At 39.4% G+C, this 18,056-nt stretch overlaps 1 protein-coding gene across 5 annotated transcripts in view; it reads right to left on the bottom strand.

The window, feature by feature from the left end:
* Positions 1 to 18,056, bottom strand: part of rad18 (RAD18 E3 ubiquitin protein ligase) — a 219,377-nt gene that overhangs the window by 13,257 nt on the left and 188,064 nt on the right. For 4 of the 5 annotated variants that reach the window (XM_052018687.1, XM_052018691.1, XM_052018689.1 and 1 more), the window contains one exon: positions 10,539 to 10,601. The exons of the other annotated variant lie outside the window; for it this stretch is intronic. In XM_052018687.1, coding sequence (XP_051874647.1) covers positions 10,539 to 10,601 — 63 coding nt within the window. The remainder of the gene's footprint in view (positions 1 to 10,538; positions 10,602 to 18,056) is intronic. 5 annotated transcript variants of the gene reach the window in all.

Genomic DNA, 18,056 nt, shown 5'->3' with positions numbered 1-18,056 from the left:
TCCTGATGAAACTGCACCTGGAAGACTGATCTTCCTACCCGAGGATACTTGCAATGGAGGGAGTGCAATAGAAGAAGGTTTACCAGATTAATTCCTAGCATGCTGAGATCCCTAATGAGAAGAGATTAAACAAACTAGGCCTATATTCTAGGGTTTAGAAAAATCAGGGACATCTCATGTAAACATATAACATTCTTATAGGGCTTGAAAGAAAAGACACAGAGATGACTTTTCCATTGGCTAGGGACTAAATGGCCTACTCCTGCTTATCTTTTGTATGTACAAAAAAAGGAAAAATCTATCTATCTACAGCTTCTGTTTTCTCTGGAACCAAGAATTACTTTGATTATACTGAACTGATTTTCATTTGATCAAAAAATAGAGGGTAACACTCAACATAATGTCAGCAGTTGACAAGTATCAAATGACCTTGCTTCTGTTGAATACAAAACTAAAGTGAACTCTTGGAATATGCTCATCTCTCAGTCTCACAGGATGAGGATTTTTGCATTCCTAGGGAATGTCTGTGCTGGTGCAGAACAAAAGGTAATGATCAGTCAGAGAATGGGTGGTCTCCATAAACAGAATTTTAAAAAAACCATGAGCTAACAGCACCAGCAGCAGCCTCAGGACATCTGCAATTCACCTATTTAGGGGAAAATTCTTCTAAGATAGAATCACAAGAAACCACTCTGGACACCAAAACTACACCCCTTTCTTATCATAATTGCTGGCATTTGTTTTTTCTTTTTCAACCACTGTGGTAAATTAAGTTCTCATCCAGGTTAATGTGCAAGTTAGCTGATGAAATATTCAATGAGAAAATTACTACATGTTTTCAGTTTTTATAACTATTTTAACTTTATAACTATTTTAAAACAGTTACATAAAAATATACAAATAAATTACTGCAGCAATCCATTCCTGGATTTTAGTAATTTGTGACTATAGGTACTTAAATTAGTCAGCTGAGTTTTCTGTTTGGTGATGTTCATGGAAAAAGAACTTTCATTTCTACAGGGGCTTTCCATGACCTCAGCAAACCTAAAGCACAGCCAATGAAGTACTTTTGAAGTATAGTCACTGTTGCAATGTAATTTGTGTAGAGCCATGCAATAATAGCAAGAAAATCTGATTTATTGATGTTAACAAAATTATCTGGTATTGTCAGATGGAGAGATAACTACTAGCCAACACACTTTCCTGTTCTCTTTTGAAGTATTTCCATGGAATTTTTTATACAAATATGGATCTTCTGACATGGCAATGATAGAAAGATGGGATCTCTAATAGTGCAATGCTATGTCAGTAGTACATTTTGTTTTTAAACCTAAAGTAAGCTTAAACCCACGGACAGCCATGGACAGGTTATCGTAATGCTTTACAGCGCCAGCGACCTGGGTTCAATTCCAGTCACTGTCTACGTTATATGTTCTCTCTGTGTCTGCATGGGTTTCCTCCGGGTGCTCCGGTTTCCTCTCACATTCCAAAGATGTACGGTTAGGAAGTTGTGGGCATGCTATGTTGGCACCAGAAGCATGGCGACACTTGTGGGCTGCCTCCAGAACACTCTACGCAAAAGATGCATTTCACTGTATTTCAATGTACATGTGACTAATAAAGATATCTTAAAGATATCTTCTCAGCAGTTTGATTCTGTCAGTCACTGAAATTCAAGCATTGCCTACTTTATTCCATGTTTTTCCAGTGACGAGAGAGCGGAGAGTGCCGGAAAATAACGAGCAAGTTTTTTTTTCTCTTTCGAGCGTTCGGGACAGCGGCGAGTGACTGCGCAGGCGCGTGACGTCACTCGGAAGCGCGCAGGCGATTTAAAAGTCGGAGGTTCGCCTTCACTTTTCTTTCCAGCGACGAGAGAGCGGAGAGTGCCGGAAAATAACGAGCGAGTTTTTTTTTCTCTTTCTAGCATTCTGGACAGCGGCGAGTGACTGCGCAGGCGCGTGACGTCACTCGGAAGTGCGCGGGTGATTTAAAAAGCAGACGAGCATATCCAGCGGGCAGCGTCGGAGCGGGCAGCGGAGTGTGAGGGAGCAGAGTGGGTTAGGCTTTGGCTCAACGGGCTTCGGCGAGAGCGGGAAAGAGGCAAGATTATAGAGAGGGGATAAGTTATTATTTTAGTTTAGTTGTTGAGCTCAGTGATATTCAGCAGTATGCATCTGGGATTAGTGTTGTATTTGGAGTGTCAGATGTGGGACCCCTGGGAGACGACCAGACTCCCTGATAACTACATCTGCGCAAAGTGCACCGAGATGCGGCTCCTCAAGGAACGGATTGAGAGTCTGGAGCAGCAGCTGGATGACCTTCGGTTGGTTAGGGAGAGCGAGCAGGAGATAGACAGGAGTTATAAAGAATATGTAGACAGCACCTCAGTGGCGGTCCCCCTCAAAAACCGATATCTCATTTTAGATTCGGTTGGAGAGGATGACTTCATAGAGGAAGACCTCAGCAGCCAGGACCTTGGCACCGTGTCTGGTACTGTGGTCCAGCAGAGGAAGCGAAATGCAGTGGTTATTGGGGATTCGATAGTAAGGGGTACGGATAGCAGATTCTGCGATACCGACAATGAGTCTCGGATGGTGTGTTGCCTCCCTGGTGCCAGGGTACGGGATATCACGGACCGTGTCGAGAATATTCTGAGAGGGGAGGGTGAGCAGCCAGAAGTCTTGCTACATGTAGGTACCAATGATGTAGGTAGAAAAAGAGAAGAGGTCCTGAAGGAGGAATACAAGGCATTAGGGAGAAGGTTGAGAAGTAGGACCTCAAGGGTAGTAATCTCAGGACTACTACCCATGCCACGTGTCAATGACAGGAAGAATAGAAAGCTCTGGCAGTTGAATGCGTGGCTGAGTGACTGGTGCAAGGGGCAGGGCTTCAGATTCTTGGATACCTGGGACCTTTTTTGGGGGAGGCAAGACCTATTCGCTAAGGATGGGTTGCACCTAAACTCCAAAAGGTCCAATATCCTGGCGGGAATGTTTAATTTAGTTGTAGGGGAGGGTTTAAACTGATCTGGCAGGGGGATGGTAACCAGGATGCTAGGTTACAAGATGCTAAGGTGAGGGAGGAACTGTATAGAAACGAATCCATTGAGGATGGCAAGAAGGACAGGCAGGTGAAAAGTCAGGATAATTTACTGAATAATAGAAGTACAACAAATCAGGATGTTAGGATACAGAATGTTAGGATCGGGGATGAGGATGTTAGGATACCGAATGTTAGGATAGGGGATGAGGTCTACAGGAACATGTCTAAGATAGTAGGTAGCGAAGATAGTAAGAAGGATGGACAGGTAGAAAGTCAGGATAATCTGCTGAACAATAGAAGTAAAATCAATAGCAGATACCAGTCTAAACGTACTATATTTAAATGCACGTAGCATCAGGAATAAAGTAGATGACCTAGTGGCACAACTACAGGTTAATAAATATGACATCGTTGCAGTCACTGAGTCGTGGCTTCATGATGGATGTGATTGGGAACTGAATGTCAAGGGGTACACAGTGTATAGGAAGGACAGGCGGGTAGGCAGAGGGAGAGGTGTGGCCATGATGGTTAGTAGTGATATAAAATCAATAGAAAGGAAGGACATTGGGTCAGAGGAAGTGGAATCCTTATGGGTGGAGCTAAGAAATAGCAAGGGTAAAAGGACAATAGTAGCAGTCATATATAGGCCCCCTAACAGCAGTCAGGAAGTGGACCATAAGTTGCAGATTGAGATAGAAAAAGTGTGCCAGAGTGACAATGTGAAGATAATTATGGGGGATTTTAACATGAAGGTGGACTGGGAAATCCAGCAAGGCAGTAGAACTCAGGAGAGTGAGTTTGTGGAATGTCTAAGGGATGTTTTTCTGGAGCAACTTATTGAGGAGCCCACCAGGGGATCGGCTGTTTTGGATTGGGTGCTGTGTAGTGAACCCGAGGTGATTAGGGAACTAAAGGTAAAGGAACCACTGGGAACAAGTGATCACAATATGATTGAGTTTAGTTTCAAGTTTGAGAAGGAGAAGCTGATAACTGGTGTATCGATATTTCAGTGGAATAAGGGAAATTACAAAGGTATGAGAGAAGAGTTGGCCCAAATTGATTGGAGGAGTAAGTTAGCTGGAGGGACGGCGGAGGAGAAATGGAAGAAATTTCTACAGGAAATAAGGAAAATGCAGGATAGACATATTCCAAGAAAAAAGGTTTTGAATGGAAAAAAAAGGCACAGATGTGGATAACGAGGGAGGTGAAGGATAAAATAAAAGCAAAAGGGGCTGCGTACAAAGTAGCAAAAATTAGTGGGAAAACAGAAGATTGGAAAGTTTTTAAAAATCTGCAGAGAGAAACTAAGAAGGTCATTAGGAAAGCAAAGATGAGTTATGAAAGGAAGCTGGCGGACAACATTCGGAAGAATTCTAAGAGCTTTTTTAAATACATAAGGAATAAAAGAGAGACACGGGTTGACATAGGACCAATTGATAACAGTGCAGGAGCTATTATAATGGACGATAGTGAGATGGCAAGGGAATTGAATGAATATTTTGCATCGGTCTTCACCGTGGAGGACATAAGCAATGTGCCGGTTAGTCAGGAGTCTCACGAATTGGAACTGAGTTCAGTTGAGATTACTAGGGAGAAGGTGCTAGGAAAACTAAAGGGGCTTAAGACTGATAAGTCTCCTGGACCAGATGAGGTGCATCCCCGGGTTCTGAAGGAGGTGGCTGTAGAGATAGCGGAGGCATTGGCGATTATTTTCCAGGAATCGATAGATTCTGGCATGGTTCCGGAGGACTGGAGGGTAGCAAATGTAGTTCCGTTGTATAAGAAAGGTGGGAGGCAGCACAAAGGAAATTACAGACCTATTAGTCTGACGTCAGTGGTGGGAAAATTATTGGAATCTATCCTCAAGGAGGAGGTTACCGAATACCTAGAGGCGCAAGGCAAGATTGGACCTAGTCAACATGGTTTTGTGAAGGGGAGGTCCTGTCTGACCAACCTATTGGAGTTTTTTGAAGAAATCACAGTTAGGGTGGATAAGGGAGAGGCGGTAGACGTTGTGTATTTAGACTTCCAAAAGGCCTTCGATAAGGTGCCTCACAAGAGACTGATTAATAAGCTGAGAGGTCATGGAATTATGGGTAGGATAGCAGAATGGGTGGAGCAGTGGCTGGTTGGCAGGAAGCAAAGGGTGGAAATAAAAGGATCTCGTTCTGGTTGGTTACCGGTTACTAGTGGTGTGCCGCAGGGGTCGGTGTTGGGGCCGCTCCTTTTTACCTTGTACATCAATGATTTGGATGATGGAATAAAGGGTTGTGTGGCTAAGTTTGCGGATGACACCAAGATAAGTGGAGGAGTAGGGAGCATAGAGGAAATAGAAAGGATGCAGAGGGACCTAGACAGTTTAGGAGAATGGGCAAGGAAATGGCAGATGAGATTCAATGTTGAGAAATGTGCAGTTGTACACTTTGGAAACAGAAATAAACGGGCAGATTATTATCTAGAAGGAGAGAAGATTGAAAGTACGGTAGTACAAAGGGACTTGGGGGTACTCGTACAAGATACCTTAAAAGTTAACCACCAGGTTGGATCGGTGGTTAAGAAAGCGAATGCTATGTTGGCATTCATCTTGAGAGGTATAGTGTATAAAAGTAAGGAAGTGTTGATGAGGCTCTACGGGGCACTAGTGAGGCCTCATTTGGAATACTGTGCGCAGTTTTGGGCCCCACATCTTAGGAAGGATGTGCTGACGTTGGAGAGGGTTCAGAGGAGATTTACGAGAATGATTCCGGGAATGAAAGGGCTTACGTATGATGAGCGTTTGTCGGCTCTTGGACTGTACTCACTGGAGTACAGAAGGATGAGAGGGGACCTCGTAGTGACATTTAAAATGTTGACAGGAAAGGATAGAGCAGATGTGGCTAGGCTGTTTCCCTTGGTGGGCGAGTCCAGGACCAGAGGGCACAATCTTAGAATTAGAGGGTACAGTTTCAAGACAGAGATGAGGAGAAATTTCTTTACCCAGAGGGTGGTGAAATTGTGGAACTCCTTGCCACGCACAGCAGTGGAGGCCAGATCAGTGGGGGTGTTCAAGGAGGAGATAGACAGATATCTAAATAGTCAGGGTATCAAGGGATATGGGGATAAGGCTGGAAAATGGGATTAGAATAGTTTTTTTTCCCACCCCATTTCTTTTTCCCTTTTCCTTGGAGCAGACTCGATGGGCCGAATGGCCTGCTTCTGCTCCCTTGTCTTGTGATCTTGTGAAACTCATTTAATCAGTTATTTCTAATAATAGGATTTGGTTTTAAAGTTGGTTTATAAGCTATTGTAAATTACCCCATGTATTGGATGAAGAATTGATGGTATGTGAGAGAAAGAAGGTTATGGGGGAAAAATGTGGGGGAGAGGGATTGATGGAATTGCTCTTAGACTCAATAGGCCAAAGAGCATCCTTCTATGGGGTAAGGAAACACAAATTTTGATCAGTCTCCATTCTCTTGCTTCTCATAAGTATATCCATCCTTAGGAAGATAGAAATTTTTAAAAAATCTGTTGCATTACAAATTGTCATCTTGTACATATTTCTAAAGTGCTATCACTAACTCTAACACCAGTTACTTGAACAAATATCTTTTTAAATATGTTAGATTAAAAAGGCATTAAAGCTACTTTCAGTAAGGAGTGAAATTTAAGCTGAATCAGAAGACAAACGACAATACAGATTCTTTAGGTGTCACATATATGGGCAATAATTCATTTTGAAATGATGAAATAGCACAGTATGAATTAATTAAAATGCTTAATATTGCCAGCTGCACTTGGTCCTTCCACAGACAGTAGGTATATGCTGTACAGTAATTCAAAATGGCCATCATTAAAAAAAGAGGATTGGGAAAGCAAAGAAACAAACACATGGGTGTTGCTCTGCTTAGCCTATAACAATTTCAAGAAATTCACCAGAGGACCACAAATGAATAATATTTAAAACTCTATTAGTTATACATCAACAGATGTAAGGGGCTGTTTTAACACACTTAAAACTCAATTTCACCTCCCAAACCTTCCTCCTTTTATAGTATTAGCACTCTCATAGGTGAAAGCGTGGGTTCAGTCTGCTTGACCTCTCATGTGACAACAAGATTCTTAAGGGAGTTGACAAGGTAAATGCTGAATTGATGTTCCCCTGAACTAAATTTCAAGACCCAGGGGCCATAGACTCAACATGAGGGTTTGGGCATTCATTACAGAGGTGAGAAGAAATTCCTCTTAAGACTCTTATGCCTGTTAATATATTAAAAATATGATCCATTTATTTGTTCATTTTCCACAGAGCATTTTCCTGTCTACAAAACTACCTGGATCAACTGGAAAATTAAATGAACTTCAGGAAGAATATATGCACTGCTGCAGTCCCCTCTCCCCCACTCAAGTGTTTTGGTTCCTACCTTTAAAATTTTGACTGTGAGTTTATCTTTAATTTGTCTTATTGCTCATTAAAACACTAAATTAAATACAGCAATGTCACACGTTAATGGACAGGAGAGTTTAATCATCATTAAACACAGAAGAGCTTGTCAGTCTATGAAATAATAAATTATTATTAATAACAGTCAAGACTTTTTTTCTAAAGCCCATGTTAATGTTCTGCAAACATTTATTATTGACAGTGATTATTCATTGTTAAGTAATTCACAGTTAATTAAAAGTTTGATGCAAAGGTGGCAACTTACATACCAAACTGAATAAAAATGACCAGGAGGGATTCTATAATGCCAGGAATATGGGCTCAGCTGGAAATAATAGCTTGTACTTTTTACCTTCCTATAATAAGGATAAGTTCTTGAATGTGACCATCTGAGAGCACCAAACGTAATACGCTCTTCAAGTAGCCAGTTTCTCATAAATTTTATCCTTTAGCAAGAAGTATTTGCTTTTATATATTCCAAAAAACATGCCAAAAACCAACAAAGAACTTCTCATGAGCAGCATAGTTATAATATAGGGAATGGAGCTGCCAAGTAATGTATAACAAAGGTTCCCAAAACAGCAATGGGATAATCAAGAAGTCTTTTCACCAAGTAGCCTCATATTTGCTGACTGATATTGGTTCTTGCAAAAGTAACATCTTGACTTCAAAGTTCTCATCTTTGTTTCAAATCTCTCTTGACCTTGGCCCTCCCTAATTCCATAACCCGCACAATATCAATAATCGTCCTCCAATTTTAGCCTCTTACCCTATCCAGTTTTAATCGCTCTGTAATTGGAAGTCACACCTTCAACCCTAAACTCCAGAAATGCAACCCTAAGCTTTCCATTTTTCTTTACCCCTTTACATCACTGTTGGTTGAGAGATGAATATTAGCCAAGAACTGGTAAGGTAACACCTGTTCTTTGAAATAGAGACCTAAGAACTTTTGTCTGAGGCAAGGGGAAGTTATTCCCAACTTAACATTTTACAAGACAAATGGAACTTGCGAAATTGCAACAATCCTTCAAATTGTGTTGCTGTCAATCTGAATTATGTCCTTATTTTTGGAATGAAACTCAAATCTGATACACAGGTAAGAGTGCAGCCCAAGGCTAAGATCAATAACATCTCTATCATCAGAAGGATGGGAATCTAACACGATGATTTGAGAGGAGAGTGCTGACGACCCCATTTTCATCATTTAACTCCAAAAATCTATTCTAGATTCATGACTTCTAGGTATTGTGGTTGCTGGTAGGCCTTTCAGATATCACAAGCAACGTTAATCATTTGCCCAGCTTGAGGACAATACTGCAACCTTCCTTCATTCTAAGCATGCTCTGGCCTAGAGCTGTTTCAGTGGAAACAATTGATTTGAATAACAATTTGTCTTTCTTGATGAAAATTGCACAATGGTTACCAAGCCTCCATTTTTATACTGAGTTGTGAACAATACATTTGGAACAAAAAAGTTGTATGGGCCAACTGAATCGTTCCTTTGACAAACTGTGTACAATCTGCCTGGTCGGGAACTCCATCCAACCCACTCAATCTATTGAGAGGCACTAATTTCCAAAAATATACAATTTCACAAAACTACTCTGTGGAGGAGAGAGAATTCTGATCATTCAGACACATTTTCTAATTAGTCAAATGTCTATCACACAAAACTCACAAGTCATAAAAAAATAAACAGAGAGATCAAAAAATGGAAGATATGGGCAAGTGGAACCAAATATGGGATTTAATGCATTTTACAAAATTCCCTATATCAAATATTAAACAGTGGACCAAGGAGTTTCTTATGACTGGATCATCAGAGAAAATTCATATTTATATCCTCCATTCACTTTTAAAGCCGTTCATTGATATTATGGGGTCAACTTCAATTGAGTTATTCCTTCCAATTGTTTCATATGAGATAATTCACTTCATGTTAAAATATAGAGGTGATGAAACTTCTCTCTTTCCATTATTATGCACTCTACTATTGGCAATTTCAACCCTCTTTAAATGTGAGCCCAAATACTGAATTTTGGTGGGTTTTTTAATTATGGAAGGTAACACATCATATCATTCCTTCCTTGCAAGGCATGTTTTTCTAATCACGATCACAACTGTGAAGAGAAATGTTTATGATGTAACTTCTTCCCAAACTCATTTTAGTACAGAAGTGGATTTAACAATTATAGCAATAATTCCATATGGTTGAATGTGCAGACCAGATATGAAACCTGTAGCCTTCTGATCTCCTTGAATTTCTGCTAATCACTTTCCAACTCCCCATTTCCTCGTCCTCTGCAGTATATCAGTCAACCAAACCATTTGCCTGAAATTTACTCTCATCACTGTTAGCCCAGTTCTTCCAGGATATAACCACCATTTTCCTCTACTCCTTCCTCAGCATTCTATGGCATTCCCACCTGATCCTCATTCCCGGCTCACCCCCAGCAGTAGCCTTAACTACCTTACCTTTAATATGCTACCAATTCTTTGGGTTGGAGTTAATCCCCTCCTCACTCTCTTCAGCCACTCTTCCTTTCTTCCTTTGCTGCACTGAACACAATTCATAGTCACAGCCTAGAATCAGTGAATCAACATTCTTCTCATGGATGATGACTCAGAAAGCTCCTCAATTAGTGGTACTATGTTGCCTATTCAACCTCTTGTGGACTTGACATAATTTCCACTTCCTCTATTTTTACTGGCATATTTTCTTTGTTCAGGTACTTCAAACTATTTCACCCTTTCCATCTTTCTTAAAAAGCCATGCTTGTCCACATTCCAAACTAATTGAGACAAGATCTCCATCTTTAATTACTGCACAGTGACTCCTCATCCCTTTAAACCTGTCTTCATAAAGCTAAGTTAGCAGCATGACACCACACAGCTGAAGAACCAGAATAATTGCAAATAAAATTCAGATTTTCATAAGTTGTTAGTTGCCTTGCTTACTTTAAACATGTTTAACTTACACCACATTCACTCATTAGTTCAAAGGAAAGTCAAGGAATGGACCTTGAAGATGAAAAGCAATTCTGTCCGTGAATAGCTAAAACAGTGTACTCACATATCTGTTGATTCTTCAGGTTCCTGGGAATATTCAGGATCTCTGCAAATATCAGAGTCAGAGCTGCAGAAACAGATTAAGGGGTTTGAAATGAAACACAGATTCTAATTGACTCCTGTAGAGTCAAACTGAAAATTGGTTTGTGAATATTTCCAAACAGCAAAAGGACTTTACAGTGCTTTACTTTCCAGTGGAACAACACTTCATGTGATAAGAAAGCTAACCACAGAAATGGTAGTCATAGATCAATTGGGATTCATCCTCTCTTACTAGCTACAGACTCATTTCAATCAGAGCTTGCAGGCATTGAGCTGCTGCTCAAAATACTGCCAATCTTTTGAAATACTGAGAGAAGGTTAGGAGAGTGTTTAATGTGATCTTGCCCTCACTTAATACTTCAAATAGCTATTTTCCAGTCAGTTGATTTCTTCTTTCTTATCCAAAGTCATTGGGTTATCTCTGCTGTGGCCATGGCAGCCTAAGTTAGAAGCTGAGAGTGCAAGACCCATTGCAAAGTTTTGAGCCCAAAATCTAGGCCAAGGTTTCAGTGTGGAACTGGGGAAAGTCCCACTGTTAAAGGCGGGTAAGATGTTATATTATGTCTCTGCCCATCCTCACAGCTGGACATTAAAGATCACACAGTATTATTTTGATTAAGTGCAGTGGAGCTCCAGTATCCTGGCCAGCGTATGCTACTTAACCATTATCAATGAAACAGATACGGACCAACCTACTTTACAACAGTGAACACACTTTGATTCATTAGTGACTAAGTGTTGGATATGTTCTAAGGGTGTAAAACATGTCTACATATATTTATATCTCTTTCTTTCTGATATTAACCAACACACCTGGAACTATCCTTATGGGGTATAAGGAATAGATACTTTCTAATCAAAATGAAGTAGATTTATATAGTAATTCTAATGAGCAATAATCAAGACAACAACTTAAAAAGGAATAGGCATTTAGCTTCTTGAGCAGTTCACAGTTCAATTAGATCATTGCTGATCTGTAAACTAACATATAGGCCTGCCTTTGTTTCATATCCGCCTAATTCCTTTTGATTAATAAAATTCTACCAATTACATGTGTAAAATTGACAACCAATGTCAAATGCTATCTGTGGAAGGGTTCCAAACTTACACTATCCTTTGCATGTCAAGGTGTTCCAAGCTTCTACAAGGTGCTAACTAGATTCACTCCTGAAAGGCTTTGCTCTAATTTTGGACAAACTCCACCCCTAGCCCTGGCTCCCACAATAAACAGAAATAGTTTCTATTTGATCAGTTTCTCATATTATCTTGAAAAGTTAAATAAAAGCACAGATTAGAATGAATGTCAGTATTTCTTTTCTTATTTTAAGGTTGCTGACTCATGCATAATCTGTGAATTAGTATGATCAGGTTACGTCTAAATCCACACCTCTGGCTGGAATAAAAAGCCCTGAGTAAGGTGAATCAATTTCCCTTAATGTGTAATGTTCAGAATTGCAGAACAGAGTCAGATTTAAATACACCCTGTGTATACATTGTGAGGATGAAATGAAACAGTTGCAAATCTGGCCTTACACTGGTACAAACAAAAAAAATTATTTGTCAAACACTTAATGTATTATTGCTATGAAAAAACCTAGAACATCGGAATACCAGATGCACAGATCTATGCTGTAGAGTACTGCTTCAGGATTCCCCAAAGTAGTTCTATTTTTAAAAAAAACTGCATCATTGTATTAGTGCCATTAATTCTATGTAGATGTTTACAGTGGAGTGATTTTATTGCTCTTTAGTTAATCCAATATACTGGACAAAAAGACTGTAACGGGTAGTGTGGGTCAACCCAATAGGGTGCAATGAATGTGTGAGCAACCATCAAGAGTCATTACATAATATATATGTACTTGTCCATTCAGTCCAGTGGTATGGTGGTATGGACACAGAAACCCATTATGATGCAGAATGCAAACGTAAAATCATAGTGCACAGACCAGTCTGCCATTATGCCTACTTGCTCCTTGAAAGAGCTATTCAATTTATACTGTTCTGATGGTACTTCAACCAACTCTTCAATTTTTTCCTTGGTAGATATACACCTAAATCCCATTTGGAAGTTCTATTGAACTTGCATCCAAAACCCTACTGTGACATTGTCAATATCCTCATTTTAGAAAAAAAAATTAGCTCAGATTTTGCAGGGTGACTTGGGTGGTTCCAAGCACCAGGAGCTTCCTGCGTAAATGCCAGAAAGCTTTTGATTTCTGCTCTTGTATCTGGTAACGTGCAAGTCCTGAAATTACTGACAGTTGTTTACTGATGTTTTGCAGACAGCACTTTGCCATTCACCTTGAGAAAACAAGTTGGGGAACTCCTCACCACTTATGATGGGGAGCACCCTGAGTTGGCCCTGGCTCAGGCTGCTCTCCATCAACTCCAATGGCAAATGGTTGTAAAGGATCAAATAATTTTAGATTTTTTTTGAGTTTATTTAAAAGATTTTCAATTCTTAAGGGTATGTAAGTGATTTAAATTTTATGTTTTTTTTCAATAGTTTTAGCAATTTATTTTAATGCTTTTGACATTCAGAAACATTCCAAGTTGCTATGACTGTTGGTACATTTCAGCACTTCTTTTCAGGTAAGTGCAACATTTTCATAGAGTGCAGAGAGTGCAGGCATTTCACTGGCTGATTGCAGAATGCATTCCATCTACAAACTAAATTATGCCCTTTGTGCCCTTGTACAACAGTAACACTGAGATACTGGGATAAACCAAAGACTGAGCTGGCTTTTTCATCCTGCACATTCTAAGTAGTTCCTGGTTGGGGACTAGTTGACTTTACACTACCTACGAACATCTTTATATGATTATATAATACTTCAACATTTGTTTTACTGAGACCTGCCTATCTCATCTTATTCGTGCTTGCTCCTGTTATTGTTCTTGGCAATTTTCCTTTCCATTTATCTATTCTGCTTGAATGTCTGCTGCATTGTAAGCATGATATTCAGCATATTTTTATGCTAACAATTTATCATTGCTGACAGTGAACCTATCCCAGGCAAAGGAGGCAGGAATGAATTTTTCACCTTCTGGGCTGAGTCATGACTCTTATGGATGACCTTTCTCTTTGCCCTGTTTTACTGTTCACTTCTCACATGGTGGAATTTCTTCCCCTTCCCTCTTTGAGATCTCTCTTTGTATAAGTAACATGAGACCTAATTTTTTAGCCAAATACAATGTCTTGAACATTTATTGTATTTGGCAATTATAGTTACTATGTGTGTTTATTAAAAACCTGCTCGTAAATAGTTTTAACTATTTTCCCATTTTGCATCATTCACAAAATCAGAAACGATGCCTTTTATTCCAAAATCTAAATAAACAATGAGCAACACTGGTGTCAGCACCAATCTTTATGACACTTTAGTTTTTATCTTCTGGCACTCAAAAGCTACCCTTGACTCCCCCACCATGCATTCTGTTTTGCAGCTATTTTCCTAATAGTCTCCTGACTCTGCATACTCCGACATTCACTAATCTATTATGAGCACCCTTTTTGGAAATTTAGACATCTTATCATCATTGCTTATTCTCTGCTATCTCTTGAACGAATTCAACTTAAGTAAAGCAAAACTTTCTTTTGAAAGTGATACTCGTGTTCATTATGTTCTTTATTTCTCAATTAGCATGGTTTCCATTATTTTCTCCAAGGCTGATGCTATCTGCTCTAGCCTCTTGACATTCTCTATCTCCCATCTTAAAAACAGAATTGATGTAATGCATTTGCTAGTTATCTGCCGGTGCAGTCGTTCCTAGTGTATTAAATGTGTAATAAAATAGAGTTTAACAACTCTTCCACAGATTTTATTTTTTAAAATGCATGCACTTAAGGAAGATGGATAGGAGGGTTATCCTCTTTGACATTGACCTGTTTATTTAATATTTCTCCACTATTTTAAATTCAGTTATGATTTCTAATCGCAACCCTTTTACCACATTTATCTGATTTATCTTAGTAGATAACGAAATAAGGTATTTAATATTTCTATCCTTTCACTATGGCTTTTATTCCACTCATGTCTTGATGATCCTTTCCTTATTTTATTTATGTGACCATAGATGATATTTTATTTCAGGTTCCTTGATGTTAATGATTCCTGTCTCTCTTTTTACTTATTATTTTGTTTCTCCTTTGTCATGATCTCCCCTCAACTTTCCTTCTCATTTGGCACTATTCATCCATGGTGTCTTATAATTGTCCAGTTTGTTTTATTTTAGTAAAATATATTTGTACTGGACACTAGTGATTATCTGATGTATGACAATTAGTTTTGAATTCACCTCTGAGATCAAATAACAGCATTTAACTACCCTTCAAACTATATAAACTCTTTCAGTTTATTTTTAATCTTTTCATTTCTACAGAAAAGAATTCTGTTTGTTCAGACATTCCTGATAATTATAATCACTCAGTTCGAGTATCATCATAGGCTTCTCCACTGTCTCTGTATCCTTTATGTAATATGATGACCATAACTGCAATATTGTTAAGTCAAGTCCAACTAAAATTCTAATTATAAAAACATAAGAGACAAGAGCAGCAGTTGGCCATCTGATCCTTTTGAATTTGTTCCACCATTTATCAGGATTATGGTTGATGTTCCATCTCTATACTGTTTTACTCATAAAATCAAAGACTATTTCACTCATAAATGTACAGCACAGAAATGGGCCCTAACTGCTCACCTCTTCCATGCTGAGTGTGATGCCTATCTAGGTGAATCCCATTTGTCTGCATTAAGCCTGTATCTCTCTATTCCTTTCCTATCCAAGTACCTGTCCAAATGCATTTTAAACATTGTAATTGTATCTGCCTTCACCACCTCCTCTAGCAGCTTGTTCCAAATATTCACCACTCTCTGTGTGGAAAAACTTACTCCTCAGATGTCCTTTAAATTCTCCCATCACCTTAAACCTGTGGCCTCTAGTTCTAGACCCTTTGCCCTGGGTAAAAGACTCTCATTATCTATCCTATCTGTGGACCTCAAAATTTTGTAAACAACTATAAGGTCACCCTTCAGGCTCTTACATGCCACTGAGAACAAACCCAGCACATCCGATCTCTCTTCATAACTATAGCCCTCCATTCCAGGCAACATCCTGGTGAATCGCTTCTACACTCTCTCTACTGAAACCATATTCTTCCCGCAGTGTGATGACCTGAACTGTACACAATACTCTAAGTGCATTCTAACCAATGTTTTATACAAATGCAACATGACATCCCAATCCCTATACCCATCTTTTACTTGTACTCAAATCTTGGTGGGTTCAAGTGCCTGTTTCTGCACTGCGTGGTTCTATGATTCTATTAGCATCCCAATTTTTTTTTTAAAAGATATGTGTACTAAAAGAAAATGAAGCTGTACAAACTCTATTATGGAATTTCATAGTAAACTGATAGAAACAAGATTGCAAGGATGTTCCAACCCTGATAGCTAGAAAATGTGAAATCTCCTTCTAGAAAAATGACAGATTCAATTTAGCTTTAACTAAAAAACTTATGTCCAGACCTACCCGTATTCTAAACAAAAACTGATAACCCAACATAGAGAGGTTTGTTTTAGATAATCATGAAGGATTGTTTTAGATAAAGTGGTGTTTCATTAGAATCCCATGGGATTCTAATGAAACACCATCTGCAATAATCCTACCAACCACCAAGGCTTGAAGTAAATGCACATCAAAATTGTACAGCCGTTTGTTGCAGAATTTTGTTTCAGGAGGAAAGAAGCAGAGGCATTTGAAAGGCAATGAAACAGAGGGACACAATCCATAGGATGGATGCTCCCCACAACATTTTTTGCCAAAAATGTCTCCTTTGTCAGAAAGGTAAATTGGTTGCAAACAATCCAATTAATCCTTGTGAACTGATTGAACTTGAGAAGATGCCTGTAAAAAATATGGCATATCCGAAGATTTCATTGATATTAATTACATATGACACACATGCACACCTGTCATGAATGACTGGGTAGTTCTTCCATCCTTTCTGGTCAGGGAACGATCAGAGCACCTCATAGTGATCCATGCTTCACAATTACACTTTTGTAGTTGTCAAGAAAATTACTGTAATTGTTTCCTTTCTTGGCTTGAACCTTCCTACCTGGTCCCCTGGGATTGAGGATGATTGGCTTCCACTCTAGCTTTGTTGGCTTCAATGACCATCTCAAAGCCAACGTGGGAAACAAACACTTTCACGTGTTGGACAAGAGATGCGTGACAGGACAAGAAGGTGGCTGAATTTATGAGGCAGCGCTCTCCTCCCACTGGGCTTCTATGCATTTGTGAATACCTAATGCCATAGTCCCAAGCTTCTCAATACCATCCTGAATACTCCTCCACTTTGAGCAGTCATGGATCAGGGATTCACATGTTATGGGGATTTTTGCATTTCTTCAAGGAGGCTTTCAACATATCATTGAATCTTTTCCTCTGTCTGCCCAGTAATCTCTCTACGTAACAGAGCTCCGAATAGACTGTCTGTTTCAGGAGTCTGGTGCCTTATATATGAATGACCTGGCCTGCCCAACTGAATGTAACCAAAGCATCAATGCTGGGAATGTTGGCCAGAGGGAGAATAGCTCACATCCCTCCAGTGAATTTGGAGGATTTTGCAGAAGTAGTGTTGGTGGTATTTTCCCAGTGCCCACATGGGGTAGGCCAAGCCTCAGAAAGGACAGGGATCACTGACAGATTTTGTGCCAGGTCTGAGGTCTTGATCTTCAAATTCCAGCTTCCTCAATTAACCAGGGGCTAATTTAGAGCACTGAAGGGAGTGGTGAATTTCATCATCAATGTTTGCCCTGGTTAAGAGATGGCTATGGAAAATGGTCTACATTTTCCAGGATCTTGCTGTGAAAATTTTTTGCTGGAGGGCAATATGGTACAGCAGAGGCAGGTTGGTGGAGGATCTCTGTCTTGGGATTGCTGAGTTTAAGACCCTTCCTCTTGTGTGCTTCAGTGAACGAGGTGATGATACTTGGAGCTTGGCCTCCGAGTATACACAAACACATAACAGATCTGCAGGTTGCAGTTTGATTGCTGACGTTCAGGTGACGTTCAGTATAGGTTACAGAAAACACTAGATTTCTGCTGATAAACAGAATCCTACAGAGTTGCAGCTCTAAATGTGTTAGCTACCTTTGAAATGATAACCTGAGGCTTTATTCAATACCTAATATATTTTCAAATTAGAATAAAGTTGAAATCCATAACTCTCATTCACTAGCACCATGAAATGACCAAAGACATCAAACAAAATGAATAAAAAGAGATGGGAAGACCTCAATCACATCTGAGTTGAAGTGATGAAATAAAGAAAGTACTTGTTATTTAATATAGCAAACATATCACAATCTCTGAATGTCCAGAGACACTTTGCAGTCAATGAAGTTGTTTTGAAATATAGGCATGGTTGTAACGTAGAAAATGTGGCAGCCAAATGCACACAGCAAGA

Source organism: Pristis pectinata, chromosome 6 (assembly GCF_009764475.1).
Source record: "Pristis pectinata isolate sPriPec2 chromosome 6, sPriPec2.1.pri, whole genome shotgun sequence".
Classification (NCBI taxonomy): domain Eukaryota; kingdom Metazoa; phylum Chordata; class Chondrichthyes; order Rhinopristiformes; family Pristidae; genus Pristis; species Pristis pectinata.
The sequence above is the reverse complement of the archived record's forward strand: the minus strand, read 5'-3'. Positions and strand labels throughout refer to the sequence as shown.